The sequence below is a fragment of the Xyrauchen texanus genome, chromosome 22 (genome assembly GCF_025860055.1).
Source record: "Xyrauchen texanus isolate HMW12.3.18 chromosome 22, RBS_HiC_50CHRs, whole genome shotgun sequence".
NCBI classification, from domain to species: Eukaryota; Metazoa; Chordata; class Actinopteri; order Cypriniformes; family Catostomidae; genus Xyrauchen; species Xyrauchen texanus.
This window is the reverse complement of record NC_068297.1, coordinates 3,892,527-3,906,526: the sequence shown is the minus strand read 5'-3', so window position 1 is coordinate 3,906,526 and position 14,000 is coordinate 3,892,527. Positions and strand designations below refer to the sequence as shown.

The 14,000-nt window shown below is 36.4% G+C and overlaps 2 protein-coding genes across 2 annotated transcripts in view; both read left to right on the top strand.

Moving 5' to 3' along the window:
- The window catches only part of LOC127662469 (nesprin-1-like), a 142,898-nt gene extending 135,415 nt beyond the window's left edge, over positions 1–7,483 (top strand). The window contains exons 143-144 of the mRNA XM_052153646.1: positions 1,874–1,932; positions 6,553–7,483. Of these exons, the coding sequence (XP_052009606.1) occupies positions 1,874–1,932; positions 6,553–6,799 (306 nt within the window). The 3' untranslated portion in view covers positions 6,800–7,483. The remainder of the gene's footprint in view (positions 1–1,873; positions 1,933–6,552) is intronic.
- Positions 7,484–8,896: 1,413 nt separating this feature from the next.
- On the top strand, positions 8,897–13,733 carry rmnd1 (required for meiotic nuclear division 1 homolog). Its single transcript, XM_052153672.1, has 12 exons — positions 8,897–9,040; positions 9,432–9,866; positions 10,315–10,423; positions 10,553–10,628; positions 10,723–10,762; positions 10,958–11,058; positions 12,092–12,198; positions 12,308–12,372; positions 12,565–12,641; positions 12,722–12,842; positions 13,185–13,301; positions 13,476–13,733. Exons 2-12 carry the CDS (start codon positions 9,438–9,440, stop codon positions 13,506–13,508), a joined length of 1,275 nt encoding a protein of 424 aa, XP_052009632.1. The 5' UTR covers positions 8,897–9,040; positions 9,432–9,437; the 3' UTR covers positions 13,509–13,733.
- Positions 13,734–14,000: the final 267 nt, after the last annotated feature.

The window sequence follows — 14,000 nt, the reverse complement described above, 5'->3', positions numbered from 1 at the left end:
TGGGGTCCTTCAGAGACTGAAGTGTTTGCTTGAAACATTGAGACAACAGTTTGACACTTGTGCCCTTAATGTCCCTGGAACTTAGCCCCCTAAAAGTACACTTGGCACCTTTAGTATTTTTGCTCCGAGTTCCTCCAAAACTCAGGACCCCTTCCCAGCATGCTCTTCTCAGACAGAGGAGCATAATTAGTTCTGGAGTTATTTATCTCCAAGGATGTAAAATTATTTATCTTAATTTTACATCCTTTAAAAAAAATAAATAAAAAAATATATATATATATTCTTTTCTCACCTGCTCCACACCCCTAAATTCTGGCTTGTTTGGTTCCTCTTCTCATTTCTCCCTCCATTCATACTTATTCTAGATCCCCATAATGCAGTCTTCAAGGAAAACTGGTTCTGTGAAAAACATACTCATGAAAACATGTCCAGGTCACATTTCACTCCAAAAATCAAAGACAAAATTATAAATTATATTTACCATTTTTGGACAATTAAGATTTTTTTTTTTTACTGTGACAATATTTTATACAATTATGCAGTTTTATTCCCATTACTGTAAAACAGAACTTTTTTAATCTGGAAAAGTACTGCCATGATGTACAGGATAAATACTTTTTGTTCCTTTAGCATTACAGTAATGAGAATTGGGGGTAAAATATGCTGAATTGTTTTGAAAATAATGTCAGTGTGTGTGTGTGTGTGTGTGTGTGTGTGTGTGTGTGTGTGTGTGTGTGTGTGTGTGTGTGTGTGTTTGTGTTGATTTGGGGTAAAAAAAATGACCCGTACATGTTCTTGACATGTTGTTGTTTCAATTCAATTATGTTAATTATGAGACATTTTGAACTCTGAGACTTGAACTCCATACACACGATGCAGATTTGATGTACAGTTGAAGTCAGAAATGTACATACACCTTAGCCAAATACATTTAAACAAAGTTTTTGACAATTCCTGACATTTAATCGTAGAAAACTGTCCCTGTCTTAGGTCAGTTAGGATCACTACTTTATTTTAAGAATGTGAAATGTCAGAATAATAGTAGAGAATTATTTATTTCAGCTTTTATCACATTTCCAGTGGGACTGAAGTTTACATACACTTTGTTAGTATTTGGTAGCATTGCCTTTAAATTGGTGCCTTCAGGCATTTGGAAATTGCTCCCAAGGATGAACCAGACTTGTGGAGGTCCACATTTTTGTTTCTGAGGTCTTGGCTGACTTCTTTTGATTTTCCCATGATGTCACTGACAAGCAAAGAGGCACTGAGTTTGTAGATAGGCCTTAAAATACATCCACAGGTACACCTCCAATCAGAAGCTAATTGGCTAATAGTCTAAAGGCTTGACATCATTTTCTGGAATTTTCCAAGCTGCTTAATGGCACAGTTAACTTAGTGTATGTAAACTTCTGACCCACTGGAATTGTGATCAATTAAAACTGAAACAATCCTCTGTAAACAATTGTTGGACCCGTCATGCACAAAGTAGATGTCCTAACTAAGAGAATATATCCGTGGAGTTGTTAAAAAAATTGTTTTAATGACTTCAACCTAAGTGTATGTAAACTTCTGACTTCTGTATATTCAGTTGTCACTACCTGAATCTTTTTTAGGAGTGAATTCTGCGTGTATAGAACTATATTAAACTCTCAAAAGAAAAGTGACAACCATATTTAACTGCAGTGTGTACATGGCAAATTAGAAGTCGTTTTTATGAGAAATGTGCCATGAAGAACCAGTTTCTTTGTCTCCACAAGGATGATGTCACCCCCTCATTTGATTTTGTTGGGTTTCTTTCATCAGTAGCTTTGTCTTTATTTGCCTGGACTGAATCATTCTTTCTTTCTTTTACCCCCCTGTTCATTACAAACAGCCACGGGGCAAAAGTAGTCTGTCACAGCCCGGAGCGTCTGTGAGCAATCCACTTCACAGGTACTTCTCTCCTGGTTTCTAGAACACTCAGAAGATAATGGAACTCAGCTCATTACTTGACCGCAGGCGCACATAAGTCTGGGATGACCCCCGAATGTCTCTCTTGTTAAAGCGGAGAGTGTCTTACAAAGCAAAAATAGCTGTTTTAATTATATTTTCAAGTGAAAATATCTAAACCTCCTTAAAACAAGATATATTTACCTAAGAAGCAAAGTTGCATAGGATAGTAATACCTGTCTTCAGAGCGTATACCTTGAATTAAAGGGATAGTCCCCCTGTCATCATTAACTCACCCTCATGAAGTTCCAAACCTGTATGACTTCTGTGCAACACTCAAGAAGATATCAGGTAGAACGTTAGCCTCAGTCACCATTCACTGTCAATGCATCTTTTTTCCCTACAATGAAAGTTAATGGTGACTGAGGCTAACATTCTGCCTAATATCTCCTTGAGTGTCTTTTTTTTGGGGGGGGTTTATCCCTTTAATTCAAGGTATACTCTCTGAAGACATGTATTAATATCCTATGCAACATTGCTTCTTAGGTAAATATATCTTTGGTAAATATATCTCCATTTTGGGTGGACTATCCCTTTAAGTTAATTTTTATATATCTCATTGGCATTTTTTAAGCATAAACCTCACTAAGTTTTGTTATAAAAAATTGGGATATGAGAAATAAACATAATTCAAGATCTATTCTCTCCAAACAAGTCTTAATGCCTTGTGCAATTTTGCTTTTCGAGTTAATTTATCTTGTTTTAAGGATGTTAAGATATTCTAACTGGAAAACAAGACCATATAGTGATCAAAAACGAGCTTTTTTGCAGTGTATAAACCAGACAGACCACCCTTGCACTTTCCCAGTATTGGCACGGCATGTCATAAAAGCATTAAACAATGCGAAAGCCAATGAAATCCTGCTGATGGGCAAATCTTAAAGGCTCATGTTGATGACTTCCATCATCTTCTGTGATTCTAGACACTGCTCAGGTTAGGGACCTGAGATAGACACTTCAAACGGGAGCCCTTGCACCAGGCTGAAGTGTACGACTCCAGAATGGCTGCCTCATAACACTTTCTAAAAACATGCTTTTTATATATATATATATATATATATATATATATTTCGCCTAACATACTCGGCTAAAAATATTTCTGCTAGTCTGCTTGTTGCTGAGAAATTCATTTTTCTTGTCCATGTATCCAGCAAGCGTCTGCAATGAACAATCTTGGCAAAAGTGTCTTTCTCTTGTTTCTTTTGTGTGTCACATCTTTCACATCTGCTCTTTTGACTAATCAATCATCTCCCCCCTCCAATCAGCCATTCGTGCAGTTTGATGACAGTAGTAAAACTTGAGTATTGAACATCCATCATTGTCCTTTACAGAGACTCAGGACACAGGATACTTTTAAAATAGAAATATTCTAGATTTTGTGCACTTATAATATTAAGGTTTTCTTGCACCAAGTTTTCCACCCTCCCTCTGACCTTTATTAAACAGGCTACTGCACCTTTAAGAATTCTGTATGTAAATGATACTGTATTGATTGGCTTACCTCTTCACATGCTAAATGAGTCACGCCTCCCGCCACGTTGCTGAAGACTGAATGGACATAGTTCTGTAAACATGGAAGGCCATGGTTGTGACGTCAATATGATTATTTCGAAACAAACCATTTTCCATTTTTGCGGATTAATTTTCATAAATACTCTTGTTGGCTTGGGGAGAAGGTTTTCTCTTGTTTCTCCTTCAACATTTTGGTTTTCAGCCTAGCACTTTAACAAATAAGCCACACCAGCCAACCCTAGATGTTAAGGAAAACGAACTACCCTAAAATCGCCACTTAACTGAAAACTTTGTCAAGCTATGCTTTTTCCTGTTGGCAGGCACTCTGTATAACAACTCTTTAACAAAAAGACATAATATACTGCATATAAGAAGGCATTCTCTTTTGAAATGGCCCTGTTGCTTTTAAATGCTGCTAAAGACTTCAAACTAACTCTATTTGTGTCAAGCTTTGGATGGCTAATGTGTACCCAGATGTTATGTAACAGTGTTAGACAGAGATAAAGATAAAGGAACAGCAAGGGGCATGGAGAAATGATTCAGTACAGAAATATATGAAAACATACAGTGGCTCCCAAAATGTACGAATGCCATTGCTTTAGATAACACAATAACAAACCAAGCAGGATTCATTTTAAAGAAAGATAGCACAATCACACTTTTCTAGTATAACTTTTCACAAAAAAAAAAAGTTTGTTTTAAATGATAAAACAATCGATTGGAAAAATTGACATTTATATGTGTTGTATATTTCGTAACTTTACATGGCAGTGACACCGGGCGACATATACTGGAAACTGCACCATTTAAATCAGTTTCTTGCTGAACAGTTATAAGAAGTCTATTTTTACTTTATTTTCTCTCGTAATGTGTGTAAATGTCAACATTGTCATACTATATGTAGCTCATTGATGTCTTCCAATCGGTTTGCTTTTTTATCCCAAGTCAGAGGCTTACTTAAATATTTAGTTTACACGTAGGGTTACGTTTCACCTAAGTTTAATGGTGCAATACTCAAATATTTTATAATGTGTAAATTATAACTCTGTGTCCATTTACGCTGTAACTAATTAAAGTTGTGTAAATTAAAGTCGTAGCTGGGTGCCGCCGACATATGCGGAGCGGCGGGGGCGTTGTGCGTGCATTCATAGAAAACAATTGTTTTGAATTTTAGAATGCGCCATTTCGTCTGCCAAACACATCCAGTGTACAATCCCCTTTAGTGTACAAAACATGGATGACAAATGCATACTAGTAAATATATTCTTTCTAAACAAGAATAACCGATAAGCGGTAACAGGCAGTTTTACAGTAGGTGAAATAATGATTTTAACGGTCCCACTTTCTACAAGGTGTCTTTAACGACTATGTGCTTACATCAAAATACATACAATGCAATGTACTTATTGTGTAACTACATATTGTTCTTCAAACCTTTCACAAGATTCACATTTGCTGCTACTGAGGTTTAGGTACGGGTAGGATTAATGGGGTCGCACACTGGACGCATCTAGTAGACGACATGGCGCATTCTAGCGCCGCCTTTAGGAGTAGGGATAGGTTTAGGGTAAGGGTTGGGTTAAGGTTAACAGGTTAGCTACAGATGTAAATAATTGCAGATACTATAAGTACAATTCAACAATACGTTTAATGGGTGAGCATCCTCCAAAGGCAGCATTTTAAGACATCATATACGTGATGGCTTTTCCAAAAGGTAGGTATCTTAATTATGCTGTATTTAAGCTCATTAGAGGATCGCTTTGTGTCTCTTGCATCACCTGTATTGAAATAAGTTGCGAGTCATGTGTCCCATTGGCTGTGCTTGAGATGCGCCATTTGAATGATGTGCAAAGCTGCTGCCTATGTAGAGCGTTCCAAATCGGTATGCTTAGAAAGAAGACAGCTGCCTATGTAGGCTGTAAACAGCGAGGCGGCTCACTAAGTTTTGGGGTCAGACCCTATAAGTACATTTTATCAAAATGCTTCAATACATAGTACTTAAAGATATAGTACACCTAATATAAAGTGGGTCCCTTTTAACATTATGTGGAGTGGTGGTGTAGTGGTCTAAGCACATAACTGGTAATCTGGTAATCAGAAGGACACTGGTTCGAACCCCACAGCCACCACCATTGTGTCCTTGAGCAAGGCACTTAACTCCAGGTTGCTCCAGGGGGATTGTCCCTGTAATAAGTGCACTGTAAGTCGCTTTGGATAAAAGCATCTGCCAAATGCATAAATGTAAATGTAAACATAAATTATGTGCGGTAGCTCTTCGGAATACAGACGTATCTGCTCAGCCAACCATGCCTCAAATTCTTCCAATGGGATTGCAGTATCACGCGTTGGGATGTGGATATACCCACTTTTATTGGCTTATAAAAAACACAAGATCTTTTGTCATTCATACTACCATAAACAGTGTATAGAACGCTTTATCTTGTGCTGTTTATTATGAGATTTAACTTGGCCTCCCATTTTTCGGAATCGAAAAAGAATTAAGAAAATTAGTTGGAAACCAGGAATCAGAAAGAGTGAAGTTTACATTTATGCATTTGGCAGATGCTTTTATCCAAAGCGACATACAGAGCCCTTCTTACAGGGACAATCCCCCCGGAGCAACCTGGAGTTAAGTGCCTTGATCAAGGACACAATGGTGGTGGCTGTGGGGCTTGAACCAACAACCTTCTGATAACCAGTTTACCAGTACTGTGGTTTAGACCACTACACCACTACCACTCCAAAAGTTAGTTTTGAGAGAAGCTCTGGCCTAATTTGTTTGCAGATTCCACTTGGTTTTATATTTTGTTAGCTAATGCAATGACGTTCACACATTTTAACAGTCATACATTGGTGTGTTCAAAGCTTTTGGGTGTCACTGTGTAAATAATCTTTTATAGAAGCTAGAAGCTTGCTGTAGATGTCTTGTGAAGTTGTGACTCTAGGCCTACACAAATCCCCTTTTTTAAGCCGGTTTTAGACAGAAAAATTACCAAATTTTGCATCTGAACACTTGCCCCTCTCTTGTGCTCTCATGTCGTATGTGAGCAGGTCTCGCAACGCCGCTGGATCCGGTTCCTCCCATTCTGACAAGGATGAACCATCGTCCTGGTGCAAAACCTTCCTGAAACGTGTCCTCTGGGCCGCAATGCCCGTGCAGCTCCTCCTGCTGCTGCTGGTGGTCGTGGCCTGCCTCATGCCAACGTCTGAGGAAGACTACAGCTGTGCCCAAATCAACAACTTTGCCCGCTCCTTCCACCCCATGCTTAGCTACACCAAAGGGCCTCCACCCACATGAGCCTAATTTCTATGTAGAAACTTCATCACGGCAACAACCATACGTGTTACTCGGAATTGACTACTGCCATATTGAGTAGTTTGGCAGTGAAAAGTGAATTATTATCATGTCCTTGTATAGCAAAATACAGCTGCTAATTTTACAGTACATCACCGAGTCTTGTGTAGATGTTAGAATCAAGCCTATTGCACTGAACATTTGATATGCTGTAAGACAGGTCATCTTTAATACTACAGATGTTCTTCCAAATTTGAAAAACAAGTCTTTTTTTTTTAGGAGAGCGTTAGATATTAACTCAACACTGGTACAGTTGAAAGAACTGAACGGTTGATCGGGTCTAAAGACCTTTTTAAATCATGGAAATTATATACTTTATTGGAGAGAATTGTGCAGAATTGCTTGTACAACTTGTAAAAATAGAGAAAAAAACATTTTATGAACTCTATATTGCAATTACTTTTTATATGCATTTTTGCCATGTGGTCATCCTTTTGGTTTTAAAATAATCATTTTGATATATATTGCCATTTTTGATTTTGACTAATTTGCTGTAACAATCATGTTAACTGTGTCATGAATATACTTTATTGTATGTTAACTACTGATATCAAAGGAAAGGATATTTATGTATGTACAGTTTGCCGAGGAGTAAGAAACCTTTGCAATAAAAATACTCATACAGTATGATATACACAAAACCTGCTGATTTGTATTTTTTAATTCAATTGTATATCAAATGACCATACATATGTTTAATGTGAATCATAATTATCTTCCTACATGGAACAAAAACCAGAAACAAACTGGTTCTGACTTGAGTAAATAACTAAAAATAACTAAAATGCTTCTATATTTTTACATCATCCTGAAACCCATAATCATAAACAGATATGCGAGGAAGAACAATATCGCCTTGCTATAATTCTGTGATCATTTGTTCTCAAGTTTCTATCATTTAAAATTTTTTGTTGGTACATAACATAACGATTGTTTATGCTTAACCGGAAGTTCCACCCGCATCACCCGCAAAGCGTTATGGGACAAGAAAAATGATAGGGATTATAGTTTAAGATTTAGTCTAATAATTGATGAAAAAGCGAAATGAAAGGTAAAAACAAACAAACACTGTTTGGAATGGTCAACTAACTGCAAAATAAAACAAAATGTATTTTACAGCTGGAAAAATGGTCGGCATCACACAAAAATCAATAGATGCCTACACAATATGGCAATACACAGAAAGGCCTTATCGATAATAAATAAAACAACACATCTTAATCATGAGTTTCAGCTTCTTCCATCAGGACGACGTTACAGGATACCAATGCCACTAAATTAATTTCTATAAAAATAAAGAAGATTTTGTTCCATGTTCAATAGGCCTTTTTAACTAAATGAAGCAAACGTTTTCATACTTTTTCCTTGTTTATTTATTTATAATTGTATTTTATTTATTTATAAAACTCCCTTTTCCATTCATAATAATTATTTAACTCCTTAGTGTAGCCTATATAACCATAGGTTTTTATTATTATTCATACAGCCATTTTAAGACACTTAAAAGCAAAACAATCTATAAAATCAAAGTATTGAAACATTGCAACATTTGACAAATTTTGAGCTCTCAAGAATGGGACTGTGACATTTACAAAATGATAAAATTCACAGAAACAACTTAAAATAAGTCCAAATAAATACCACTTACGTTTTAATTAAAATAAAAAACCAATATAAACAACCAAAAATACATTCACAAGCCACAGCCAATCCATAAACGAAGGCTCTTCACAAAAAAATAAAATTAAAATAAGACAACGTTCAATAACAAAGGACAATAATATTTTTATAACAATTTATAGTAATAATATAAAAAATTATTTAAAAGCTTTTTTAATTTTTCATTCATATCAGGACAGTAAATTGTTTTACTTTATTATTAAATACTACAAACAGTGAGGGAGATTAGAAAATATACATTTATGGATAAAATGTTTTGCCAATATGATAATATAATTTTATCAGAAATCGTAAATAAAATCCTCTACAAACGAGAACGTATCAGCAGGGGGCGGAGCAATTTTACAGTAGTGACGTCAACGCAAAACACAGGAAGTAACCCGGACCTCTCGTGCTGTTTGAACTGTCAAATAAACTTTATGTGAATGTAGGAACATTTATTGTTACAATGTAACAGTTTGTGCCACAGAACGCTCTAATATTTCGCGGGAAGCTACGCGACAGGTAAGCTGTTGAAGATTAAAGCGTTTTACTGCTGTTTGTTGTATAGTGCACATTTGTTTGTATGATTTGAATCTCAGAGTAAGTCAAAGAGATGCTCATTTTGATAGCAGTATCAACAAAACAACTGATACTGTATCGACTTTATGTCATGTGGTCAGAATGAGGTAAACACGTATTTGGCGTCTTTGCATATGCATTCATTTTACAATATAATTTAGATAAGACATGACCAATGCAAACTGAGTGTGAGTGTTGACATGCTGTTGAAGGTCAGTTGGATGCTACACGCAGACGATACACAAACAGTTCATATAATGCTGCTAAATATAATGCAATGTTAAAAAAAACCATGTAACACTGATTTTTACCACTGAAACTGTCATTCATACAGGTAGGCATGTCTCTCAAGGCTCTATGGAGATTGTACCAACCCTTGAGGAGGACACAAGCCTGTGGATTTGCTCACAGAACACATTATGGATTAGACTGTGTCACCAATTTAAACAGATCCATGCTGGCATGCAGTGCTTCTACACAAAGCTGGAATAAAAAACAGACACACTGTCACATTAGTTTACACAATGTCAGATTTACAGATTCCTCAAGACTGCAAAGAGGAGAGTTACAAAGACAAGTTATGTTTAACTCTAAAATGCAGATTCCCTTGCATTTGAAATTCAAAACATGGAGCACACAAATGAGGCTGCAGTCCACAACCATTGTCACCAAATCAGTTCTGAAACAAGGAGGCATGCCTGGCAAAAGAACCTTGAAGGGACCAAGAACAAAACAGCCATCTCGAACCAATCAGCCCAGCCAGGAGGAGGTGTGTCCTGTTGATATGATATGATCAGAAAATATCTTCTGTTCTGAGAATGTTAGATACCAAAGTTGCCATTCACTTTCATTGTTTGGAAAAAAAAAGATAATGATGACAATGTTTGACTTGGTGGTTTGCTCGAAGAACACATAAATAAATCAAGATGTAAAACATGTAAACTGACGTCATATTTTTTTATTTGAAATAAACTATTCCTTACAATAACTGTTTTATGGAAGAACATACAATTCTTGATACTTCTGGAATCACACAATTAATCACGTTAATTATTTAAATCTTGCTATTCCTAGTTTCTGTTAATACAATTTGAAAACATCAGCTTTGTGATCATTACAGCACCAGAGGAAATGTCTTGGCCTATTTGACTTCAACATGCCTTATCTAAAATAGAGGATGATGATGAATCATTTTGTGTTTATTTGCATATTTTTAGGATATGATGCAATGCATCGCATATGCAACTGCGGACCAGTACCACTTACCTACACTCTGCTACGATCTCATCGCTCACGACTTTATTGAAATCAAAGAATTACCCAGGGGTCAGTCCAGCTGTCATTTTCATCATGGTTTCTATTTCAACTTTCCTTTACTCTTTAGGGTTGACCTCTGCATGCTGGTTTGATGCAAGCACAGTGTCTTACAGTATTTAAAGTCTTTTTGTATTTCAGATGCTTCTAATGTTTTGGTGATGGGAACAGAGAACGCTGCAAAACCAAACGATAGTGGCACAATATTTTTCTTTAGGTATGCTGAAAAATTGGATGAATATTTTGTCACAAACTTTTGGGTTTTGGTTTCGATGCACTGGTAATTATTTTCTGGTTTGTGTGCTTCACAGAGAAGGATCAGTGGTGTTCTGGAACGTTGAAGAGAAAACTGTAAGTAAAATTCCTTCCCAGGCCTCAACTTTTCATAGTTTTCATAATGGATTTTTTTTTAACAGTTTACCATTCATTTCCAATAAGCAGTCATACTCATAACCTTCTGAAATATCTTAAAGGTTCTTCACTCAACAAATCATTATTGAAGGTTTCTGTGGTGTTTCAATATCTCCTGCATATTTTCATTCACAGGTAAAGACTGTGATGAGAATCCTGGAGCAGCATGAAATTCAACCATATGAAGTTGCTCTGGTCCACTGGGAGAATGAAGAGATCAATTACTCAGTAGGAGAGTGAGTTAAAACAAAAACCTTCATATTCTTAATGCAACATGAAAGCATCTGTTGAAATCATGTAATGTGCTTCCTGAAGTTTCCTCTAATTTATTACTGATGGTGCAAATTTTCTTTCTATATATATATATATATATATAAATAAATACACTGATCATCCGCAACATTAAAACCACCTGCCTAATATTGTGTAGGGTTCCTCTCGTGCCTCCAAAACAGCGCCAACCTGCATCTCAGAATAGCAGAGATGATATTCTTCTCATCACAATTGTACAGAGTGGTTATCCGAGTTACTGTGGACTTTGACAGTACGAACCAGTCTGGCCATTTTCTGTTGACCTCTCTCATCAACAAGGCGTTTCTGTCCACATAATTGCCGCTCACTGGATCTTTTTTGTTTTTGGCACCATTTGCAGTTAATTCTAGAGACTGTTGTGTGTGAAAATCCCAGAAATACTCAAACCAGCCTGTCTGACATCAACAATCATCCATGCGATTATCTAATCAGCCAATCGTGCGACAGTAGTACAATGCATAAAATCATGCAGATACGGGTCAGAAGCTTCAGTTAATGTTCACATCAACCATCATAATGGGGAAAAAATGTCAGTAATTTGGTGCATGGATGATTGTTGGTGCAAGATGGGCTGGTTTGAGTATTTCTGCAACTGCTGATCTCCTGGGATTTTTACACACAACAGTCTCTAGAATTTACTCAGAATGGTGCCTAAAAGAAAAAACATCCAGTGAGGGGCAGTTCTGTGGATGGCAACGCCTTGTTGATGAGAGAGGTCAACAGAGAATGGCCAGACTGGTTTGAACTGACAAAGTCTACAGTAACTCAGATAACCACTCTGTACAATTGAGTGAGAAAAATATCATCTCTGCTATTCTGAGATGCGGATTGACTCTGTTTTGGCGGCACGAGAGGGATCTACACAATATTAGGCAGGCGGTTTTAATGTTGCGGCTGATCGGTGTATACACACTGTATTTGTTTATTTATTTATTTTGTATTTGTTTGTGGGCTTAGGGGAAATTCAAAGCTCCATCGGGGAAACTTTGTGTTTAACGGAGAGCTGGATTATGAACAGGTCGTTCTGGAGAAGTTTGCATTTTCTAATGCCTTGTCTCTCTCAGGTTGGCTGATGTTTGAATTTATCCAGTCGATTTGAATGTCTCTGTCTGGGTTAACATTGCTTCTTAAATTCTTTGTTGGTGTTTGCATTTTTTGCATGGGTGATTTCAGTGAAGTTGGCAATCTGGGAGGTCTCTCTGGACAACTTTGTTGAGTCTATCCAGTCAATTCCTGAGGTAGATCCACTTATGTTCTCTTTCTTAAGTAATACAGGTTCAAGTAACTTTTACATGTATATGCCACAGATTTGTTACATTTGACAGTATATGTATATCGTATTTCAAAGTATATTATGTATCCTTTTGATATATGATATACATATACTTTGTGTGTGTATATTTATATATATATTTAGCCTTTTTTAACAGATGCTGAAATCTGGACAAAGAGTTAAACTGTCTAGGGCTGAAGTTATGCAGAAAATAGGGGAGCTCTTTGCTTTGAGGTGAGGACCCAAATACAGGACTGTTTGCTGTGTGTCAGTTTTATCCACCTCTCTTCTTACTATCTCTTACACCATCACAGGCACTGTATAAACCTCAGTTCTGACCTGCTGATCACACCTGATTTCTACTGGGACAGAGAAGACCTGGAGCAGCTCTATGACAAGACATGTCAGTTCCTGAATATTAACCGAAGAGTCAAGGTAAATAACCACTGATCAAATCATATGTGATCCTTTTTCTTACTCACTGTAGGTCTTGAATCATACCAATGCTGATATGATCAATACCATAATCCTTGCTGGAAAACTGTGGAACAATAATCATGATGTTACAATATTATTATTTGATATTATTATTAGTACATGCACAGTGTTTTGGCATAATGACTACCTTGTGTATTTCGCAGTTGTCAACACCGCTCCCATAATGCCATAAGATAAGCACACTAAATAAATGTCCTAATAAAACAATTTTAAATGTATTCATGTAAACTTCACCCTATAGCTGTATTGATCTAATGGAAATGCATTGTTTGTTTCTAGGTTGTAAATGAGAAGCTCCAGCATTGCACTGAACTAACAGACCTTATGAGGAATCATCTTAGTGAGAAACACAGTCTCAGATTAGAGTGGATGATCGTCATACTCATCACCATTGAGGTTAGTAAACGGTGAATGCAAGAATGCCAATTAAGTTAACGTCTGCCAGCCAGCTGACATACATTTTATACTGCAGTTTACCTAGTGTTTTAATGGTGTCCTCTAAATGTATTTTAAAATCAGTGGCATATGCAGTCATGCAACATTAAGCTGTTTTTTGTCTTCTCTCTAAAGGTGATGTTTGAACTTGCTCGTGTTATCTTCTGAAGAGGACCCACAGATACAGTCTTAGAAGAGGATAAAGTGACTTCAATCTTTTTGCAAAACAGACAAATCATTTGTCCTCTGTAAATACATTTCAGTACTCATGATCAGTGGTCTGATCTGTTGTTATTATAAATGTGACAGTGAGACATGCAATAAAGAGGAATGAAGTATTCACCTATAATAGATGGGCTTCTCTTGTAGTTTTATAGCCATATTTTTGTCAAAGTCTCTGGCAGAAATTTATTATTTTCTAGAGACAAATCAAAGAAAACAAAAACATTTATAGCAGCCAATATACTGGTTATACAGCTCTGGAAAAATTAAGAGACCACTGCAAAATGATCAGTTTCCCTGGATTTACTTTTTATATGTATGAGTTTGAGTAAAATGAACATTTTTGTTTTATTTTATAAAGTACTGATAACATTTCTCCCAAATTGCTAATAAAAATATAGTAATTTAGAGCATTTATTTGCAGAAAATGACAACTGG